Raw genomic sequence first — 23,562 nt, 5'->3', positions numbered from 1 at the left:
ATTTTTGCATTTCTCGTGAGCTGTGTCAGTAATGTCAGTCAAAATTTTATTTAAAAATTACACAACGACAAGTTCTACTAATAGCATCGATACTTAAGTATGATGATGTGACATGTTCTCATACAATTCTTTTTATTGCATATTTATTTTAGACAGTACGAATGATAATAAAACTAAGAAACCTATACGGAGTGTCCATATAAAACGTCTGAGGACTTTGGGATATGAATCCTAATACTAAATAGACAGAAAAAGTTTATGCGAGGGTATGTCTGTAAAAGATAAATACCCAAAAAGGTCGACATAAATGACCAGTACAGGTTTTGACATTTCCTATACAAGAAACGCTGTGCATAATGCCAATGTTGAAGAAAAGAATTATTATTATCCCGCTGTTCGGAATTAAAACAGTTTTATTCCGTGCGTAAGATGGGACCACAGCTAGTTTTAGTAAATATTTGCTTCAGCGACCAGTTGTCGAACATTGTATAATCACAGGTGTTGGACAATGTTCTCACGACATAACAATCTGTGTTACTGCTTTTGTAACTTTCACATAGATTGTAGTAATCTTTGGCTCTGGCCTGAAATTTCCAAATATTAGTGAGCATTAATGACTTTCACTTGGACTTTTACCAACTGGTGACAAAGTATTTGTACCCACAAATGAGGAATTTCTATCACTGCTTCAACACTGTCAAATGTAGTACGAAGTCTGATCTGTTATTTCAATCGGTTCTAGTTTCATTAAAACAATGCATGTTGTTTCTAATAAATATAAAATTAGAATTGCTTAGTTCTGTAGCGTTGGCAAAGGTTTCTTGAGTTTCTTTTTTCCAACACTTTCTTAAGAGTCTGAAATAAAAGTCTGAACTATAGGCGTATTAGATACTCGTTACCGTCCATTCTCTAAATAAGAAACCATTATTCACTGTTCTATGACCACTACCAGCATTTAAAGGTCATTGTGGTCCACCATTATTCACGACTTCCAACCAAACGAGATTGGTAATTTACGTGAAGCGAGAAAAGAGAGGTCAATCGGCGTGAAAGCTCGAGCGTCCGTACAACTCATTAACGAAACGCTTTTACAAAGTTGTAACAAGATTTAGTCCGACCTCAGCCGTAAAACTTTTCGTAAATGGGCTGACCCACTCGTGTCCAGGTGCGCTCTCTACAACGGTGCGGATTAAATAACGTTCTCTTGTTCCTTCCCAACATAGGGGGGAGGGATCTTTAATGGAACGTATTAAAAGTATTAAAGTACAAACCGTTGCTTCAATTTTTTTTTAGTATCAGTATTTATATTTTGGTGTATGCTACTTGTTGGTATTTGTAATGCGAGGGCTAAATTCCTACGAAACTTATCAATAGTACTGTATTTCTTTTCTACCTAAAGATGTAATTAAATAGCTGGAAGCATATAATAATCACTCAAATGACTCTCATTTCGTTGATTGAGGTAATATTTTTCATTTTTGCCTTCAAATCATTTTCATAAGATCGTTGGGCATTTGTTACATGTATAGATTTTTTTTGTCCTAGGGCGCTAGGCACGAGCCTGGGATTGTTTTTCACATTACTTCAGGCTAGATCTAAGGGTTGCGGCATTATCACTTAGATAAAATCCATTGGTGATTTGGCGGGATTTTAACCCGGGACCTCTTGGACCGAAGTTCCGTGCTCTAACCACTAGACCATCGCGCTTCCCCGCAATAAATATTGTATCAAGTTTGTACATTTATCGAATAGTACAATATAAAATTTTATTAGTATACGTCGTTTCCTGTATTGAATTATACATCCTATTAGCTATATTTTTACATGGTTTGGACAGATGATGTGATATTATACCTAAGAAGTACTTACCTCTAGGAATATTAATTGTAACCTTGAAAACTTGCTTCGTAACAAAAATTCTGACTTCGTATTTAAATAAATCCCTGTTACTAACAACCCTTTAAAATACCCGTAACCCTCTTTTACATAACTTTAACGTAATTTTACATAAATTGCACTGATATTACAGTTTATCTATGTAGTATTCTAAAAAAAAAAAATTGTTACCATCTATGTATTTATATAAAGCTATGAAGGATCTGAACTTTTGAGAAAACCACATGCCGCACACCTGTCAACCGTATACTTGAATGAAAGGTCTTGATGTAAACCTTCCCAGAAAATTGCCCTCTCCTAGGGACATGAACCTTAATTATTATTGAAGAGCTGTATTTAATCACATTTAAAATATTAAAGGGACGTCACCTTTTAGATTTGTTATTGTTTTAGTTTGTTTGTTTACTTTTCCTTTGATAACCTTTTGATTCTAGCATAGATTTCTATATTGCATCAAGAGAAATGACAGTACGTTTCTTATATAAGTGTTCAACCCTCCTAATTACCCTTCGATTGTTAACTTATTAGTTCAGTGTTACATATTTTAAAAACATAGCAGTTGATGTTGCAGATGAATGTTGTGTATATAATTAAAGTGACACAAGAACCATAGAGTGAGGACGGAGCATTACGTGTTCCTATTGGGGAAAACGCACCTGTAGAGTATTTTTCCTTGTGACATGGACATTGATAAAATAAATCGACATCAATTGTACAAGTGCTTAATCAACTAGCAGTTTGCATTGGACAAGGAGGATAAGAATTTCCACATCTTCTGTGCATTCTCTCCCCGTGCCGAGCCATGGACCGAACAACATAGTTTTTTTTTTTAACCTACTAATTTTACTATGCTATTAAACTTTGCTTATTTTTGAAGCTGTGGTCATGAAACGCTTTAACAATATCTAACTGTTTTCAGCCTTGAGGGCTTTGTTCTATAATATTAGATCAATTTCTTTTAAAGAGTACCACACGCATTAAAAAAATTATATATACTACTTAAGCCAGGCTTTAATATAGTACGCTACTAGTCCGGGAAATAGCTGTTTACCGGACGACTGGTAAACTCATTTTGGACGAGTGACGTATTTTATTTTTTGCCATTACTACGATAATAATAGAAAACTTTCGTAATTGGCAATTAATATTTTCCTACCAATTTAATGACTTGACAATTACTGACCATAACTTCTCTATGAGTTTTATGTTTTCGTTTGTAACCTCTTACTTTCATTATCATTATAATTTGAGATGGAGACCTAGGTACGTATTTTAACCAAAATATGAGCGAAGAATAGGTGTAAAACGGTGTGAGGTGATATGTGTTATGTGTAGCTTTTGTTGTTCCTGACTAAGATCAACTGTTCCATCAGTCAGGATTATTTATTCTGACTTATTTAACTTATTTCTGGATTAGTTGGTCTGATTTATTTATTATTTATTTTCTCTGCCAAATGATCAGAGACAGCTGGGTCTAGTTTTTATATACAATTTATTAATGAGAGAAATTGTATACAAACATGATTTGTAAGTACAACAACATTAATGTGAACCAGTGTGTATTTTATAGGCCAATTTACAATAATACCAGGAAAAGAAGGAAATGCATGGAGGATAAGGAAAAATAGAGAGTTAAAAGAATTATATGGTGAACCAGATATTGTGGGAATAGTTAAGAGTAGGAGGTTGAGATGGATGGGCCATATTAACCGTAGAAGTGAGAGAGAGATGGTAAAGATGGTATTCAGAGGTATACCAGAACGAAGGAGACCATTAGGTAGACCAAGAATGCGATGGGTTGATGAGGTGACGAAGGACTTGAGAGGAATGGGAGCAGACTTGGAGCTGGCAGAGGATAGAAGAGCTTGGAGGCACATGGTTGGCGAGGCCAAAAACCACCTAGGTTTCCAATGGCCACAGGAGTAAGAGTAAGTAAGTAATTTACAATAATAGACCTGTTGCCCGAAATCGAACAATATTATCAAGTGTCACATAAGTTATTTCAAAAATAACAGTCATAATTTTCGACGAGTTTATTGAACTAAACTTAAAGACTATGTAACTTATGGAAATACTCACTCGGTTTATAAAAGTTGGATGTAATGAACATTTCTTGGAAATAAATATTTTATTATCTTTCAGATATATTTCCTAACTTACCCATAGCCACATAAAGTTGACCATATATATATTTGGCCTATAAAGACGAAGCCTTGTATAAAAAAAGAAGTTTCTTTGCAAAAAAAGTAATTGTTATTTAATTTTTACATTTTACTAGGCCTACATTGATTATTGTTTATCTTCATAAAATACCTAAGGTTTTAAGTAACAAATTGTTATTAGTATAATAGCTGATTAAAATAAGCCTATTGGCCAATTATAATGAGCTGTTGTCCGGTAATAATATATTATGTTACTAGCCCTGAAAATAGGTGTTTATCTGACGAGTGTGGTCGTTCCTGTTGGAGACGAAGTCGAGTGCGGGATTCCCATACGAGTTCGGTTAACACATTTTGGACGAGTGACGTACAATATTTTAGGCCATAATACTCTAAGCTAAGTTAACAATAGAAAATCAAAACAAATACTTATATATTCCATCCAAATAAATGACTAACAATCACTACTCATAACATCTATAAGAGGTTATGTTTTTGTTTATAACAATACATTACTCATTGCCAAACATAATCAGCTAGTTGGTGTCTGGTAAAAACTCATTACAGTACAGTAGTAAAAAATGAAACCCCATTTGATTAAGCTGGTGGCAAACAACTCTTTTTGGACTAAATCCTTGCATGTACAGTGTATAGTGTAGAGTGGCGTAATAGCTATTTACCTTACAAGTGTAGTAAGAGCGTTTTTACATCACGCAGGTGAAGGTTGTGCAACGAGCGGAAGCGAGTTGCATAATTTACCTAAGTGATGTAAACACGCTCTTGCGTAACGTGTAACGTACAAGATTTTACCTGACCCGACAATATACAGGAGGTTACGAACAATATTAATCATTATCCATTTCACTCATCTTCTAACAGTAACGTTCATTTACAAACAAAAGCTAGGTTAGGAAAATTCTTCAAAACATAACAATAAAATTCAAGAGCACAGCTGATTTCTAGCGTTGAACGTCGTTGGCTCCATAGAGGTATATTTTTTAAGTTAATCACTAATGTTATTTAAATGGGTTTCATTACATCACCGAGTGAGTTTTTGATACTTTACATCACTCGAGAAGTAAGGAAGTTGTATACATCACGCTTGGGATAGGGAAGTTTAACATGGCGGGTTAGGTAATAGTATATTACGTTACTAGTCCTGAAAATAAGTGTTTACCGGACAAGTTTGGTCGTTCCCATGCGAGACGAAGTCGAGTACGGGATCACCATACGAGTCCGGTACACACATTTTGGACGAGTGACGTACGATAGTTTAACGCCATACTACTAAATCCGTTCAACTCCTTGTATATTACCACCAACTAAAGGACTAAAAATCACTAGTCATAACTTTTAAGAGAGGTTATGTTTTTGTTATAACCACTCATTGCCACCCAAATACAGTATAATCAGCAGATTGGTGTCCGGTAAAACTTATTACAGTACAGTAGTACGGAATGAAGCCTCATTTGATTAGGCTGGCGGTAAACAGCTGTTTTCTGTACTAAATCCTTGCATGGGAAGTTCGTCAAAATAGTGTAGTGTGGCGTAAAAAACATTAAGTAGTAAGTAATAATAAAAATCCAATTCATCAAACAGGTGGCAAACAGCTGTTTTCCGGATTATATGCTTAAGTGTTAAGTCCATTAAAATAGAGTAGTGTGATGAAAGATAAATTAAGATCCTTCAAAAAGTTTGCAGAAGAGATAAAGGTATTTTATGAGTAAATTTTTATAATAAAGATGACTGCGAAAGTAGTATCAGATAAACACAAGAAAGGTAAGGTTTGTAAATAACAGGATAGACAATGGAAAGCTGGGCGAATGTCAGTAATTGAGCAAGACTAGTTGGTCTAGGTGTCCCGTTAGAGCACGGACAGTGGCAAGGGTTGCCTAGAGGGGTGTAGTCTGGTCACTGCTGCTGAGGTGTCAGTAGTCGACATTCTCACCATCCCACCATGAACACGCCTCCACACAAAGGTAATCTAGTAACTAGTACTGTTAAACGGCCAGTTCAGTAGTCTTAAAACTTCTATTGCGTGAACATTTGCGATCATCTTCGGAAAAAAAACAATAGTCGTCTATTAATATACAGGTTGAATGATACCACCCGTACACGTACTTTTTCTGGAGTACGTTTTCACCTAGAAACGCGAAATAAAATTATTCCCGTCTATATGACATACGAAGAATCCATTTAAAATACTTAGAACATGAACCAAGTACAAGGTATTCCAGAAATGAAGGTCACGGGTTCGAATCCCCGATTTATGTCTAGTTATTCTTTGATCACATTGCGTATACCTCATCATGTGACCACAGCTTATGGCAGAGCTTTTGTTGTTACCGCTTGTCGTTTGTGGCGGCACTGAAAAAGCTTTATTTTTAGAAGATGGTTTCGGCTGGCGTGTCCTAGGGCTACTGTTTCATTGCGCGTTTGCTGATGCGTGTATGCGAGAATGTGTGAATGTGTTTTTTTTTATTTGTTAAATTTGTATTTTTTTCTTCTTTTTTTCTGAGAAATGTAGGTACTTGAATTCTTAAATATTTTTATGTTTAATTAGATTAAGTTATCCCAATGTTAAATTATTTTTATTATATTTATGAAAGGGCCATGTGGCCCTAACTTTGTCTAAAAAAATAAACAATTTTCATATATTTTATGCTGGTACCCACACATTACCACTTTCAAACCCCTATTTTACAGGGTAAGACAGACTAAATATTTTTCACTAGGGTTTAAAATATTTAACATAATTAGTTCAAGGGACTACCAAAACCGCATGGCATTTTATACGTTATGTTTCGAGGATTAATTTCCGCAGCAATCCTCCAGACTAAGCTAATATCCATTTGCCTGATTGGACTTTCTCGAAACAATTCCGGGAATATGTTTCAAATAGCAATTGGTTATTAGTATTTAGGGTTGTTGCTACAAGGAAGGCAACAAGGTTAGGTCTTTCGTTAAATGCATATCTAAAAATCTTGCAAACTGGAACAGTTTACTTATGATAAGAATAACATAATAGTTTAATATATACAGTTTTGTGTAATTTCCTTTGTAACTATTAAATGTACAACAATGCTTTAATGTAGTTAATTAATTATTTAATAAGCTCTATATAAAACCTTGCAAAATAATTGTAAAATCTCTTGTTTCGAGTGTGAAAAATGGGGGAACCACATTTTAACCTCATAGATAATAATTCTGGTTCACCAACGCATTTGAGTTTATACAACTTTCCATCAGAATAGGATGATTTTTTACTTGAGTTATTGAGCTAACGGACACACATACTGCTTTACATAATAGATTAATTAAACATTCAAAATATCATAACAATTCTGATTATTATTTAACAGTTTAACAGATAAATTTTCAAAAAGGATAGCTATCCCCACATCTACATTAAGGAACAAATTACAAAACACTCTTTCCTTTCATAACATGCATTTATGCGTATCATGGCATTTGTGGTCTTTAATACGTTATATACATTGAAATATTCATTAAGAAAAGCGTGTTTTTGCTGATTTTTTTGCCTATAATTTTAGTAAAACTGTGTACAAAATTCCAACTTTATGAATGTTCGGTTTTATGATTTTAAATGTTCATACTTTCCTGAGATATATCTGTTTAAATTTAAGTTTGTTAATATTTTCAATGCAACAATTTCCACTCTAATTCAATTCTAAGAATACCTTTTTTGCTGATAAAAGGCGGTTAATGGTTTTCCGTCACTTCTAATTCACTTCATCTGAAATAGCATCATTCCTGCATGCAGCTGTTAATATTAATTCAAAGGTTTGAGCTATTGAGTATTATTCTTGCTCTTCTGACCATATATTTGTTTTAGTGCTACTTTAAATGCAAATCAATCTGGCATCTTTTAAATTAAAGTCAAATCAGGCAGAAAAATTAGCTTAGACTACAGGTTTGCTGCGGAGGAGGTTTACTTGTTTTACTAGTGATTATTCAATATTACAGTCAAATGCATCTCCACTCGGAGTTCTCATTTGATGCTCGTATGGAACATATGGTACTTAATTATTGTTGTTATGTAACCGTGGTTTAGTAGCTCTGTTACTCTTCCAGAGCTTAATACTAGTACAGTAGATGTACTAATGTGCCTTTATTATTTATTAGTGTTACTGTGAGTATGTTTGCTGAATTACAATCTTTTATTCTAGGATCTTTTTCGAACAACGGATCATCTATTTTAGAAGAAATATTGTCACACAAGTTTCCAGAATGGGAAGGTAAATAACATGTCATTTATATCTTAAAAAGTTTGATTCCAGCATAATACTAGTTGTTAAGATTAACTTTATACTACATTTTATCATTGTATTAGTGCATATAGTAAGTCTAATTCTTTAAATATTTCAAAACTAGTTCATTTAAATAAAATCCCAAAACCTTTCCTTAGTCAAAGTCTTCTCTTAGTAAATTTATTTAAAATCCGGTATACAAAACATAATTTGAAGAACATAGGATTGGAATTAATTTAAAATATTTGTAGATTGTTTTTTTTTTCGTTTCTAAGCCAGGCATAAGCATCTAATTAGTATATTTGTTTTATGCTTGATAGTTCATATTGTTTTCAAAAACTAGAATGGGAACCACTTCAGGCCCAAGCTTACTTCCTTTCCATCTGTTTGTTTACAAGTAATTTTACAATGATATTGTAATTTACAGTTTTGTTTTTACTACTAATAGTAAGATAACACAAATTAAAAGTACTGTTAATAAAGAAGTTAACACTGATATTAAGTAGATATTTTAATAATATAATTTAATACTAATAATTCATTACGAAAAAAAAATTATATTATCATAACATAGGGTGAATTTCAAAACAAAATAAAGATGGTTAAGAAATCGAATATTAATAAACATAACGTATATATTTTCCTTCACAATGTTTTTTTTTTTTATTTCAACCAAAAAATATAAAATTAAACGGATATGAAAAGAAATCTTTTAAGTAAATGGTTTCATACAAGTACTTATTCTCAATTCATTATACATTTAAGTAATCGCTTGTTGCAGAAGAGGCAGTCTCCAACATGTTGTTCATGGACAGCCCGATATACATAGTGACATTGTCAATGTTATACTTGGCGTTTGTCACAACAGTGGGACCCAAGATAATGAAGCATCGCAAACCCTTCAGTTTGAAATGGACCATGATGGCGTATAACTTGGGCCAAGTCGCGCTCAACGCTTGGTTCCTCATCAGTGTAAGTCAATACTTGATTTGAAGTGGAATAATTTAGTAAGTTAGAAATTTAACTATAGAAACATTAGCGTCAATTAGTAATCTCTTAACCGTTAATAAGGTAACAAGTAAGGGTTATTCGGGTTAAAAGAAAACAAGAATGATGTTTAATTTTACCACCGAGAGAGTCAAACTTGTGAAACTAAAAGGAGACCGTATTCGCTGTGGAATCGTTTATGTTCTAGTCAACTTTAATCGTTGAAAAACACTATGAGAATAAATATAACCTCAGTTGTAGAACATTAGAGACTTATTTAAGTAGGTAGTTTTTTTTGTTTTTTTTTAATACATATTACAACTGTAAGTGGTTTTGTATGTAAACATATATTAGGCCCTATACCACGATTGTTTATTACATTACTTACTCCAGGTTGGATCATGAGGTTGCGTCATTATCACTTGGATAAATCCATTGGTATTGGAACTGGGAAGAACCGGGTCTATAGAAATATCCCCGCAGGAATATAAGATAAAGCTGTTCTTATCAAGCTTTTGTTATATAACATGTTAATTTATAGGCTAATGACAAATGGTAGCTAGGTAAAAATAGATCTCGGCTGAGAATCAAACCAGCTCTCCAGGTATCTAAGGAGAGCACTATAACAGGGCTATTCAATTCGCTGATCAGGCAATATTTGTCGCTGTTGATAAACTTGTTAATAAAAAGGAATACGTTTGTTCTTTGGCGTTTCTTAAAAAAAAAAAAAACATGTTTCGCTGAATATTAGTGGAACCCCTTATATTTAACGTTTGAGATAAATGGTTATTTAAATAATTGATCATTTCTCGTTACATGAACGTCATTCTGTAATATCCTGTAAAACTGTACGTTAGCGCTCTCTTTTAACCGTTGCTGAACTTTTAAAACCCCCTTAATGTTCCGACACGAATTTGAATAAACCAAACAAAATTTAAATTCACTGTAAATACTAATGAAACGAACTGTTCAATGAACTAACAGTAATGTACCACTCCAAGCTATACTAAAACTATCAGGAATCACATTCGACGTGAACATCGTTATCTCCTAGTTTACCTTCTAAATAAGGCAAAATTTAGCTCCCTATTGGATACTGTTTAGTTTCATATCATTCATTTTCAATCTATATAGCATACTTTCAGTATAGTAGAAGTATTTGATAGCGATTAAATTATAGATAACACAAATCAAAATAACGATTCTTAATAGACTTGCATGTTCTTGTCAGATTTCTAGTAAAATAAAACTAAAACACAACAATAATAATAAAATAATGAATTTCAATGCCGTAAAGTACCACCTGTTATTTACAATACAGGTTTACTTGTAAGGAATGCTTATACCAGATAATTAGAGAAGTTCAAATAACTGTTTACTTTAAGTATGATATACAATATAATGTCAGGAGTTAACTAGATGACCGGGAATAGTCGTTTAGTTCTTTTTACTAAGAACAAATTCAGATTGTTTTTACTCTCTAGTAACATGGATGTTGTTTTTTTCAGTTTTTTAGTGAAGAGGGAATGACAGAACATTTATTGAAGGAGACATTCCAGCCAGTTATTCCAGCCAGGAGCAAACGCCTTAGATTGATTGTACGTATATGTTAATATTAGCTCTTAAATAAACAATACCTTTGACTATAATATAATGTTTAAGCATAAAAATCACCCTTTATACTCTTTTTAATAATATACGAATGCATTTATAAGTAGGTAGTACGTCCTAGTTCATTAACTACACTCTGAGTAATATTAGTTTACGAGTGCAGACTTGTGTAATGAAAGGAGAGATATTACTGACACGTGTAAGATCAAACAATGATTCGGTATTCAAGTCAATATCATATAGACTGTTTCCAAATTCTCCATTAAGTTGCTTTTTCAGAAGAAATGTGTTTGTAATTGCTCATGTTATGCAAGTTTTTAACCTTCATAATCAATATAATTTCCAAAGATAATTAAATGACGATCATTAATTTTAATTGGATGTGTGTTCATAGTAACTGAATGTGTCTATCTTTTATATTGATACGGTTTTACTAATACTGTACTGACATTGTACTAATAACGAATAATGTAATATCTACTTGTAAAATATTTTAAGCCGTTCTCCGGAAATATTATTAACAGTGGTAATAAATAATTAGATTGCATATTTGAAAGTAGCTGTGTAAAATATCACTAACCTCATGACGGTTGGTACACGTGTGTTGTTCTTTATTATGAATTTAAAACCCTCAACCAACAATTTCAGGTGAACTGTTAAAAATAACCATTTTGAAATATGGAGTACCTAATATTAGTTTGTAAGCAAAGGCTGTAAATTGTAATCAAGTTCAATGAATCGCCACGTGTACCGACTTGTTGAGAATGCAGCACTACTCATGTACCTAGCAACCCCTCAAAGGTAATAATAGTACTTGCATAGCTTGTACATTATAACCCATCCCATTGATTATAAGATAAATTGCGCCTTAGAGGTTCAGTGTAAATCGCTAAATCCTGTTCTTCATTAATGCTGAAATAGTTATACTAATTGCCAACCTACACAGGACCATGATAGTGAAGCGGCTTTAGTATGCCCCATATTTTATCGATACTGATATTAACTGTTGTTAGTTTATTCGTATATTATATGTTTGAAATGTTTGTTTCAGAGCCTCAGGTACATTTGGATATGGTGGCTGATCAAAGTTTCAGACCTCGCTGACACGGTAGGCATCTAGTTTCTAGGTTTTGAATTTATTTGTAAAAAGTAAGTTAAATTACCTACAATGTGTAACAGCTAGGATGGCTTCTGATCTTAGAAAACTTAATAATGTCACATAGTTACAGTGGGCACCGGTAGTGTTATGATCATATATATATACTAGCAGAGTACCCGTCCTTCGTACGGGGTTGGCATATAGGAATAAAATGCTTATTGCAGTTATACTCAAGCTTTGCGTTTTCAATGGGGGAGGAACAGTTTGGTAAAATTTGCTTCTTTAAATTTATGGTATACATAGTATTACACATCTACCATAGCCATAATGGTCTACCTCTTTACCTAAACCACCTAATCAATAGAGAAAAAGTAATTATAAAAAATTCGCAAAATATCACAAATTATTCATTAAATTAAAAAAATAAACAACTGTAAACATTCTACTTTGACAGTTCTCATTGTGTATCTCAGATTTTTGTTGCTGCTTAGTTCAAATTAGCTGTTTTCGTAAATGCAAAAAAAAAAAAAATAGTGCTGCACCCTGTTGGTAAATCTTATAACTTTTTAATGCTTTTTCATATAATAGAACCAACTTTTTTTAGTTGAAACAGCTGACAAAATTGTTTAGTTCCCTTTAAATATGAATACTCATAAGGTTAACATGGGGAACTACAGAGCCACTGGGGCGGAGCCCGAAAGGATTTTTGAGATAAGAATATGCCCATATGTTAATCGGGAATGTGAGCTATCATCGTGCCAAATTTCAGCCCATTCCGTCCAGTAGTTAATGCGTGATTGAACTTCAAACAAACAAACAAACAAACAAACAAACAAACACACAAACTTTCACATTTATAATATTAGTAAAATATGCGTTTTAACTATAACCATTGCATAAAAGCCTCAATGTGTAAATCGGAGTATGCAAAGCTATAATTATGCATTCTACAAGTAACGATGTTACGTAATTAAATTCATTCCACACAGTTGGTCTCCAAACCTAAAACTAGCAAAGTTATTTACATTATTTCGTACAGTATTGTTTCAACGTAGGTTACTTTAATACAACACATTTCGTGAACGAAATGTTATGGAAATGTATGAAGCACTTTTTATTAATTTTGAAGCCTTAAAACAACCCGTGATAATGAATGTTACAGGTTATATTTGTGCTACGGAAGAAACAGACACACGTATCCTTTCTCCATGTCTATCACCACTTCAACATGTCGTTCTTCTGCTGGCTCTATTTCAAGTATATTCGAGGTAACTATGAGTGTATTTTACTTGGTATTGTTTTCAGTTGCATTTACTGGCGTCGCCAACAAATTATGCTTTAAATTACCCTACGTCATTTGATTTCTCTCACAATGTTTAATTCGTGGAATAAACTGACACGAATATTTATATCTAATATACAGGGTTAGTAAAAAGTGTGGAGACCCCCTGTTATTTTTTTAATGGCCCATACTATAAAAACTAAACTCGGGCACACCTTTATGACATGTTATGAAGTACTTTTTGGGCATATCCGTCACTTGGTGTACATCCCCAAAATGGGGGATTTTGGGGGAAACTCAAAAATTTAAAATACAAAGACCCATCAAATGACCCCTCATTTTGAAGGTCCTGGTAAAAGAAAACCAACAACGCAAACTAGAGGTCTTTATCTCAATCCAGTAAAAAATGGCAGCCAATTGAAATTCTCAGAAGTTAAATTTAACTTACAGCTTTCCAAGTCTGGAGACCCCCTGTAAATTTTTTAGCGGCTCACACTAGGAAAACTAAACTCTACAAACATTTTTGGCATGTTATGAAGTACTTTTTAAGCTTAATAGCTTTTTGCTTACCAAACCCAAAATGGGGGATTTTGGGGGAAACTCAAAAGCTTTAAACGATAAGCCCCATCGAGTGACCCCTCATTTTGAAGGTCCTTGTAAAAGAAAACTAACAACGCAAACTAGAGGTTTCTATCTCAATCCAGTAAAAATGGAAGCTGATTGAAATCTTTAGATATCGGAAATAACTTGCAATTTTATATTCAATTGGCTGCCATATTTTACTGTGCTAAGATAGAGACCTGCAGTTTGCGTTGTTAATTTTCTTTTATTATGAACTTCAAAATGAGGTCACTCAATGGGGCTTATCATTTAAAATTTTTGAGTTTCCCCCAAAATCCCCCATTTTGGGTTTAGGAACTTATGAGAATTTTAATTGGCTGCCATTTTTTACTGAACTGAGATAGAGACCTCTAATTTGCGTTGCTCGTTTTCTTTTACCAGGACCTTTAAAATGAGGGGTCACTCGATGGGTCTTTGTATTTGAAATTTTTGAGTTTCCCCCAAAATCCCCCATTTTGGGGATGAACTTCAAGTGGCGGTTATGCCCAAAAAGTACTTCATAGCATGCCATAATGGTGTGCCGAGTTTAGTTTTTCTAGTATGGGCCGTTAAAAAAATAACAGGGGGTCACCACACTTTTTACTAACCCTGTATATTCTTTGGTACATTTATTTAAAGCATATCATTTTCCGTTTTCCAAATCAATTAGATTTAAGATTACTCTAACCGTTTTGAGATGAACAATAATGGTTGTTAACGATAGTAATCCCATTTACAATTGGCTGCTTTACCCTTGTTTCGTAATAAGGCGAGCACCCATAAATTTAATAACGTGGATTTTTAACAATACCTTAGAAGCCAGTTATAGGCCCACAATTTATCAAAAGAACATAACCTCAGTCTAACAAAACCCAATTTAAATGTATAACTTGTTTTATAAGATCATATTTTCCTATTTTCTTCAATTAAGCTGTACTGTACTATAGTATACAATCAATAACTATATGAAACTTGTACACCAAATAGAATTAAATGGAGAAAAAATTATAACTTTTATATTTTTTTTCTAGTGCAACGAATTGATATTAATTCCCAAGAGTTCTACCGTAAACCCTTTGGATGACCACGGGAAGCATTATAAGGGGCTTTTAAAAACTATTGAGTCTAAGTGATGGCCGAGTACGTATTCTACTTTCTGCTAAGCTTCAGCCCAGCTGGTTCTCAGTAGTTTTCTTATCATCTTGGAACAAAGACATACACCTAAACTACTTATTCTGTACAAAACAATTTACAGATGGGTAAATTAATAACGTTTTCATGAATAACGTGATTTTTTTGTTCTTGTAGGAGAGTGGCTGATATTTGCTGGTCTGATAAACTCTCTGGTCCACATCATTATGTACTCGTACTACTTCCTGGCAGCTCTGGGACCCAAGCTGCAGCCGTACCTCTGGTGGAAGAAGTACCTTACGAGGATGCAGCTGGTGAGTAGTCCAACATCGACATCTTACAATACTCTACTAATTGTTTAAACATCTCATTGCAATGTGGTCGCAGAATGATACATATCAAATATGAAGCAATTGGTGCAAACATGATTAGTTCAAGTTTAATAAGAATATCTATTTTCAGTGTAGGCTGGACATAAGATGAACAAACTGGAATATATCTTTTTCCTTTTAGAGAGTGGCATTATTTTCAACATTACACCTTTTGTTTAAACGATTGCACTTAAAGTATAAACGGTAATAATCAATGTTTGTACAAACTGGAAACCCAAAAATGACGTTCAGTTCTTCATTTACTGATCTAGCAACTAAATTAACTTGTAGAAGTTGAAGGAATATTTTGTTTATATTTTATTTAAAGTCTTAGTGCACATAGGATGGTTGTCGGATAAACAATAATAATCCTTACCTTTGTTTTCAGGTCCAATTCATGATCATATTCTCCGTGCACGTCTACCTTGCAATCTTCCAGAACGTCCCAACTCTTCAAAGGCTCTTCCTCTATTTCGCAATATCTCAAACCATCATCTTTACGATTCTTTTTACAAACTTTTATATAAAGGCATACAAACGTCCTTCTTCAAAAACGCAGACCGGTGTGAAAGTCAAAAGTAATTAAGTAGTTTTTTTTTTTACAATAATAGGTTTTTACGTACGTAGTGTAGGCAAATATTCATATAGTCCAACGATTAATATTGCTCAGTTGATTACATGTTTCGTTGCGAAGACAACATTCTCAAAGCTTGCAACTCGCCAAACTACAATCAAATCAAGCACGAAACAAAAATAACAAAACACAAAAATGATAATTTAGTCCAGCGCGATGTGGGGTCGGTAGCGGAAAACTGTAAGTCGAATGTAAGATTGTAAGCTTGCAACGAAATATGTAAGCTACTGAGCAATTTTAATAGTTGAGGTATTTGACCACAGGTACGTGAAAACCTATTAGTGTCTAAAAAAATAGTCCAGGGGACAGAAACACGAATTTTGATAGTTTTTTGTTGTAATATTTTTGTTATGCATATTTTGTCCTTATTAGGTAAATATTGCATTTATACAATATTATGTTTATATAATTACCACATCGTCGTTGATTTGAGTCCTCTTCCTGTTTGATAAACTAAATAAAATGTTGTCAATAAAATGGTTACAACTTTTCTTCTGCATTCTACTTCAAATAATGAACATTTTTCAGATTCCAGTGAAGGTCGTCTACCTAAACTGAACTATTAACATTACGCCAGCCTACTTACGATATTATTTAACATAATTCCTGATTAAACAATGGTTTATGGAAAGTGGCTAGTCCAAATAAAGCGTCTAGCCTGGAGAAGTACTGTTCAATGAGGGGTAAAATATGAAACGTGACTTTTTTACTTAGTACATTTTCTATTCAATATTTTAAGTTGCAGCATTGTTGATGCTAATCAAAGCGCATAAAGAAAAATACTTAAACGCTGCAGCATGGTAAATGCAACAAGTGAAGTTGAGGCTGAAGTTTCTTATCTCAAAGAGTGATTTTTAAACGTATGTCTATTTAAAACAAACCCAAAGTTTCATAGAACATATTTGTTAATATACTGTAAAAACCAGTAATAGTATTTATCTCCCCGGCTTCCTCACATCTTTATTGGATAATAGTTTCTTAGAAAAAAACTGTATATAAAAGCCAAATTCAAGTTGAATCCATGCAAGTGTCACACTATCCTGTTGTATCTGCGTTGTAGTCACAGTGACTACATCCCGTATACACTCTTGCGTACATCACCTTATCCAAACCCGTCTATCAGTGTAGTAGTGTCTCGTAGTTAGTTGAAGTAGTACTTAGTGTTTTAATATATCGGACAAAACACACTATAAAAACACACGGAAAGGACAACATTAACTTTAAGCATTACAAAACTACCAAGGATTCTTAGTATTGCCTTGCCTTCCGTCATTGTTGCACTAGGTGTCTAGTAGTTATGAGTACAAAACATCCATAGTCACTCCAACTACCCAGGATTGTGACAACAGTACAGGTAAAATAAACAGACTTTATTCTTTTTTTCAATTATCCAGGTTTAATAAAATAACAACGTAATATACTCATATTTTAACTGAGTATGACCAACACGCCGAAACATATTTATTGAGAGACATACGTATTATTTTTCAATATTAATGCTGCGTACTCGGTTCTCTTTCAAACACTGATATTCATATTCACCATGTAAAATATACCTCATAATCATCACAACTAACCTCCAAGTCTAAGTCATTAACGTTTCCTCCATTTTAAATCTGAAGCTTATATTTAATTAAAGAAATTTCATATAATCGTTTTGAACTTTCTTTTATCTCTTGATTACCCTTGTCAAGAGTAACTTGTATAATATAATGATTCCATAGCTTCTAAACTTACCAATTGGATAAGAACTCATGCTAGTTATTTTTTATATCTGACTTTAATGAGTTTCTAGTTATAAAATAACCCAATATTGATCCAACAAAAGGCCAGTCTGGTGTACAGGTAAAGATGAAAATCAATTATATGGGCTAGTAAATGTAATTTAGACAGCTTCATTGCAATTTATGAATGTTACTTCAGTATTATTAAAAAAAAGTTAATAGTTTACGATTTCCACCAAAGTCCATTCTTTTCATATTCAATAATGTCATTAAATGACAGTAACTATGCTATGCTTATCTCTAGATTTCCTACTGAGATGGTGCACTATTGCATTTGCCTCATTGTCTAACATGTTTACCCTTAAAGATTGATTTCACCCTTTCATTGTGGCACTAAAGTATTCAGTAAAATTACAAGAACGTCGTTTTCTCAGTGCAGATGAGTTGAGTCAATCATGTGAGGATGATGAGTTGGGTCTTGCAGCCTACTGTAAGTGTAGACTAAGTGCTAGGTAAGCCGCAGGTGGTAAGCCATAGTAAAGCTTGTAATTACCTCCTGCAACTCGGCTTAGACTAAGTGGGCTCAAGCTTGGCCCCGGGTACACGCTTACAGATTTAGCTGGTATTTGTCTAAGTTTAATCTTTTGAGTCTAACGCAGACTAATTATTGTTTACAATTTGATAATGTTGGGCTATTTTATTTATCCTACGAATGCCGCCATTATTTAATTTGTTAAAAGGAAAATTAACGTAATTTCAACGTATTTTAATGCAGTATTTACAAAATACATTTCAACGATCACATTATGTGTGTTGGTAACTGCAGGACAATTCGCTTGAACGGGGTTTAAACAAAAAAATTAATGTGACTTACACAAACATTTTTATCCGTGACTTTGTGAGTTTATGCTTGAACGTTAAAGTAAAAAGGTTAAAATAAAAGGGTACACGTTAATTTTATTTTAAGGTCAGTACGAGGCTGTCAACTTCAGACAGTGAAACAGTTGAACCAATGCACTTCTAATGCTGATTTGGTACATAAGTATCTCGATAAGTTCCTATTAAATTTAATTTGGATAGGATTGTAAGTTATAAACATTATTAACTAAATACCTAATAAAACTACGTGTCGAATTACATTTTATGCTACAAGCTTATAAAATAATGTCTAAGACAATTACTTAATTGGTTTAACATTGTTAAATGTATTAAAATATCTATAGATATTCCAAAGACTGATAATTTTAGAAAACCTTGACAGTTCCAGTAAAAGTGTCATCATTAGTTGGCGGGAGCGTCGACTTTATATAATGTCACTGACTCTTGTCATACACAGACAGTTATTTCAATAGTAGATAATGATCAAACAATGGATGGAAAGAGAATCCCCGTACGTATTATGGGAAGGCATTATTTACTTTGAAACTATCAAGAGTAATTGCCGAACCTAATGAAGTTAATTTAAATTTATATTTACGAAAATACTTATTGCTCGAGGCCCTTGAACTCAATTAATTAAAGCTATCTGACAATCTTTCTTATCGTTTATTGACAATTACATGAATGAACACAAATGTAGGTAAGCCAACAACACTTACGAAAATATAGTTAAACTTACACCTCCACAAACACAAATTAAACACACATAAACGCTTGTTAAAGGCCAGACAGCGCAAACTCAAGGTAAGAATCAGTCAATTGAAAAATTGAGTCTGGGGTTCACCTGATTAACCTTGGATTCTGAATATGTGATTCACTTTGCATACGATTGTTTCTTACTTGTCATCCATTCCCACACGTGTCGAACACCGTTTGGAAAGAGATTTGTCATTTTTGGTAAGTTGAATATAGAAATATTTCATTTATCAAACATTTGAAAAATTCATGAGCTAAAAGAATGGTGACGATGTGATAATGGCCGAGAATGCTTAGTCATTCTTACTTAGACTGTTGGAGAATATTCACTTCATATTTTCTGAGGGAAATATCAGAAGACCTAGTGAATTACACATCGAGTTAATTATTTTGATTTAAAACCATTTATAATGCCATAATAATGCGATGTACTTATAAAGTATAGTTGAAAATTTTCTTCAACGTGTTTTAAAATAATGTTTAAAGTTGTTTTAACCAGCGTGCATTGTCCAAATACTTTTTAACCATTACAAATAAATCGCCCATTTATGAAATCAACTATTTTGTAGACTACGTTGTTTGTTTTACCATTGCTTGTTATCCATGCATATATATACACAGTAAATATGTATTCGGATATATATTATTGGTTGTAAAAAAATAAAATACAAGAAGCACAAACTAAGTCTTGAATTGCTAATGTCATATTTAAACAACATCGATACAAAGATAAATTTATTAAATTGAAAAAAATTGAATATTTTTATTTAGTTTAACTTGAACTCCAGGGTTGGCAGCACTTTCCTAAAGTCACCATCAGATGTCTACAATTGCAGTGTGCAGCAAGAGTGCCAGAATATTTAACATTTCACCCTTTATGTTTATAACCTCCATCAATATGTTCAGCTTGGTTCAGTGGCCTCTTTTGGTCCCCTAAACAAGAATATAACAATATTCAAAATACCAGGGAATAGAAGTACTTGTCTTCCATTAACCGAAGTATTATATAATATTTTGAGTAAACCTTACAATACTTGAGGTTAGGAATAATCAGGTTTGAATACAAACAAATTAAATTGCTCATTATGTTTTACAAGAGATATTCTATAATTATAGCCATCACCCGTCCTTTTCACATTCCACGGAGCTTTATTTAATGTTTGCCAAGATTTAAGTCTAGTTAATAAAACTAATTGTATGGTACAAGACTTTGGCTTAGGAGAAAAACATGGTCATTCATCCTCTTCATTGCATAAACATTTAACATCTATAGTTATAGATTATTTTTGGCCGTATTAATTAGATTTCCAGTTTGAATCGGTTTTTGTAAGTTCAAACAAAGAATCATCCGTTAGCTTATAAAACCCATCCACATGTTCAAAAACTAACTTTAAAAATTGACTATGGTGTGGAAAATCAAAATTATGGTTAAAATGATTAGGTTCATAATGTTAATTCGTTGTAAAACGTATTAAAAGCCTTAGACTACGTAAAATAGTATGGAAAATGTTGGCTATGAGAATCAATTCGACATCCAATTTCTAACAGATGTTTAAAACTTGAATGTTCTTGAATATTGAACTAGAAAGTACATATAAAAGTAGAGTACATGTAAAAGTAGTGTAGTTATATTAAAAGTAGTGTACATTTTTAAAGTGCCAAAATTAAAGACGAGCTTTTAGTGGCTAAATTTTACTTTTGCTGGAAATTCCAGATTACAATCCTTCTTTTATTTAGGAATGTGTAATTTTATAGTTTGCTGTTTTGTAAGCTTTTCATTCGAATTTAATTTTAACAACTTGTTTTAATGTTTAGATGAATTACCAAGCCCAAATATAATTTAGTATAGAAAATCAGTATTATGTACGTGGCAATTAGGGAATATTAGTATTTGTTTAAACAGTATAACTTTTAAGTGTCATCACTTCAACAGTTAGTCAAAGGGTAAAACACAGAGTTTAGTTACAGGCCTTCTACAACAGATTGTTGCTGTTTTTACTTCTGCTACTCGTTCAACACCATCCTTGCTGGAAAAAAAACTTAGTTACTCTTGTTAGGGGTCATTGAAAAGTTGGCCTTGTAGATTGAATTATGACCAGATCGCCAATGTTTATGTTCTTTGTAGACTTTGTCCACTTTGTTCGTTGTCGCAGTGTGTGAAAATACTCTTTTGTCCATATTTTTCATGTGTTCTGAAATAATGATTGACTAATTGGCCAACGGTTCAAACGATTTATACTTAGGTACAGTTAAGATGTCATCTTCAGGAATTAAATAACAGTCAGAAAATGCCCAGGCGTAAGTGCTGAACTATCTGAGGGGTCGGCAGAGAGTGTACATAATGGTCTTAATTTTAACATAGCCTTGTGCTCAATTCTAGTTGTGAGCGTAGTAAACGCCTGATATGCAAGGACTGAAGAACCGATAACTCTGTAAATATGGTATTAAGAACTTTTTATCGCTGACTCCCATAACTCACCATGATGACGTGAAGCAAGTGGCTAAATGAATAGTTAAACCATGTTCGATGGTGAATTTAGTTGAGATTCTTCAGATTTGAGGTTCTTCATTATTTCTGTAGTTTAATATTAGCTCCTATGAAATTGGAACCACAGTCAAAGTAAATTTGATTACAACGTCCACGTCGGGAAATAAATCTGACTAAAGCAGAGATGAACGCAGGAGTAGACAAGTCATGCTCTACTTCAATGTTCACTGCTTTGGTTACCATTCAAATAAAAATACAAATATATACCTTTATTTGTTTAAAATCGAAGGTAAAAGAAGTGAACAAGTACAGTATAACTAAATGAACGTCTTTAGTCGAGTAAATTCGTAGTCGAGTAAATACTTAGTCTAGCAATGAAATCTGATGTTCATCAAATATCTAAATATTCCGTACTATGTTCTTACTTGAATATTTAATCTTTTTATAATAAATAATTAAAATATGAAATAATATACCCACTCTGGGAAACGTAAGAATTTTGCAAACAAAGACTTAGTCTTGATATAATTGTTATTAATATTTCAATCTCGATCCCTCTATTAAAGCTCTGGACGTTTTTCAGAAATATTCAATAATGTCCTAACGACAAGCTCTGGGAGTGGTCCGCTTTTAAATGACCAGTTAAGCGGACAAACTACTAAGTGCCTGAGAGAAAAGTAAGTCTCATTCAATACATACTTAGCATACGTAAATGTAATAAGGATTTTCTGAAGACAGTCGACTACAACATATTATGTAGGTCTATAAAAGTGTATATAGGTACCGTTCAAATATTTTTTTTCCTTATTAATTAATGCAATCCAACCTCTTTATAATATGATTTATTAAATTAGTTGAATCAATAGAACGTATCATAAAAGAAGTTTTACGTTTTCATTATATATAATGTAGGGTACGATTTCTTAACTGGGCTACGGTACAATCGGATGAAAATATCGATCAGTAATCGAAATTGCGATCATTACAATTTGATTTGACTCACAGTGTTTCGTGGGTATTCACTATATTTCCATAAATCAAGATTTTTCCCCGTATTACGTAAGACAATTTCCATATTTAGGGTATCCATCCTGGTTTTTTTCCAGGATACCCCCACTACAGTTACTCTTTTACCCGTCTAATTAATTACGTGTTCCTCAAGATGATTAACCAGGTTTAGAGTCTCCCTCAAACGAAACCCTGAAGTTCACTAGTTAGTTTTTAGACTATTTCTGATATATTTAATTAGTAAAAAAAGGAAGCCTCGCCTCCTAAACAATCATTGACAAAGTTGTAATGTTGATATCGAGAAATAGTTTCAAATCGTTTTAAGGACGTTTTATGTGATTTGGGGGTTAGAAGCAATAAACCGTCAATAGTTAATCGGCATAGGCTTAGACCTTCCTTCACCACACGCCTTTTCCAATTTAAACCAGGTTTTTCAAATATATTACAGCAAGTTTGGCTAGGTTTGGTTGGTTTAGAACAGTTTTTACTTATAATCCGTGCGTATTAGTTCCGCTAAATGTTGAACATCTCCAAAAAATTACATGGTTATAAATAAGGCGCTATACTTATCTATTACAATCTGACCGAGACATGGTGGGAGTGACGTGAGATGTGAGATCTGAGGAGAAACAATCGAACTGAAAAGACCAAACCAAAGAGAAAGAA

The 23,562-nt window shown here is 33.1% G+C and overlaps 2 protein-coding genes across 2 annotated transcripts in view; both read left to right on the top strand.

Annotated features, from left to right (window-relative positions):
- Positions 1–8,124: 8,124 nt before the first annotated feature.
- On the top strand, positions 8,125–16,531 carry LOC128986694 (elongation of very long chain fatty acids protein 1-like). The gene is made up of 7 exons (XM_054407184.1): positions 8,125–8,314; positions 9,108–9,298; positions 10,822–10,911; positions 11,976–12,032; positions 13,186–13,291; positions 15,214–15,350; positions 15,796–16,531. The coding sequence occupies exons 1-7, from the start codon at positions 8,215–8,217 to the stop codon at positions 15,991–15,993; spliced, it is 879 nt and encodes a 292-aa protein (XP_054263159.1). The 5' UTR covers positions 8,125–8,214; the 3' UTR covers positions 15,994–16,531.
- A 777-nt stretch (positions 16,532–17,308) lies between these two features.
- Positions 17,309–23,562, top strand: part of LOC128984752 (elongation of very long chain fatty acids protein 7-like) — a 28,715-nt gene continuing 22,461 nt past the window's right edge. The window contains exons 1-2 of the mRNA XM_054404106.1: positions 17,309–17,395; positions 22,472–22,565. The gene's annotated coding sequence lies outside the window, so the exon portion shown is untranslated. The remainder of the gene's footprint in view (positions 17,396–22,471; positions 22,566–23,562) is intronic.

This window comes from Macrosteles quadrilineatus, unplaced genomic scaffold (assembly GCF_028750875.1).
Source record: "Macrosteles quadrilineatus isolate MER2022 unplaced genomic scaffold, UCM_ALF_1.0 Scaffold_2__2_contigs__length_208266976, whole genome shotgun sequence".
NCBI lineage: Eukaryota > Metazoa > Arthropoda > Insecta > Hemiptera > Cicadellidae > Macrosteles > Macrosteles quadrilineatus.
The sequence above is the reverse complement of the archived record's forward strand: the minus strand, read 5'-3'. Positions and strand labels throughout refer to the sequence as shown.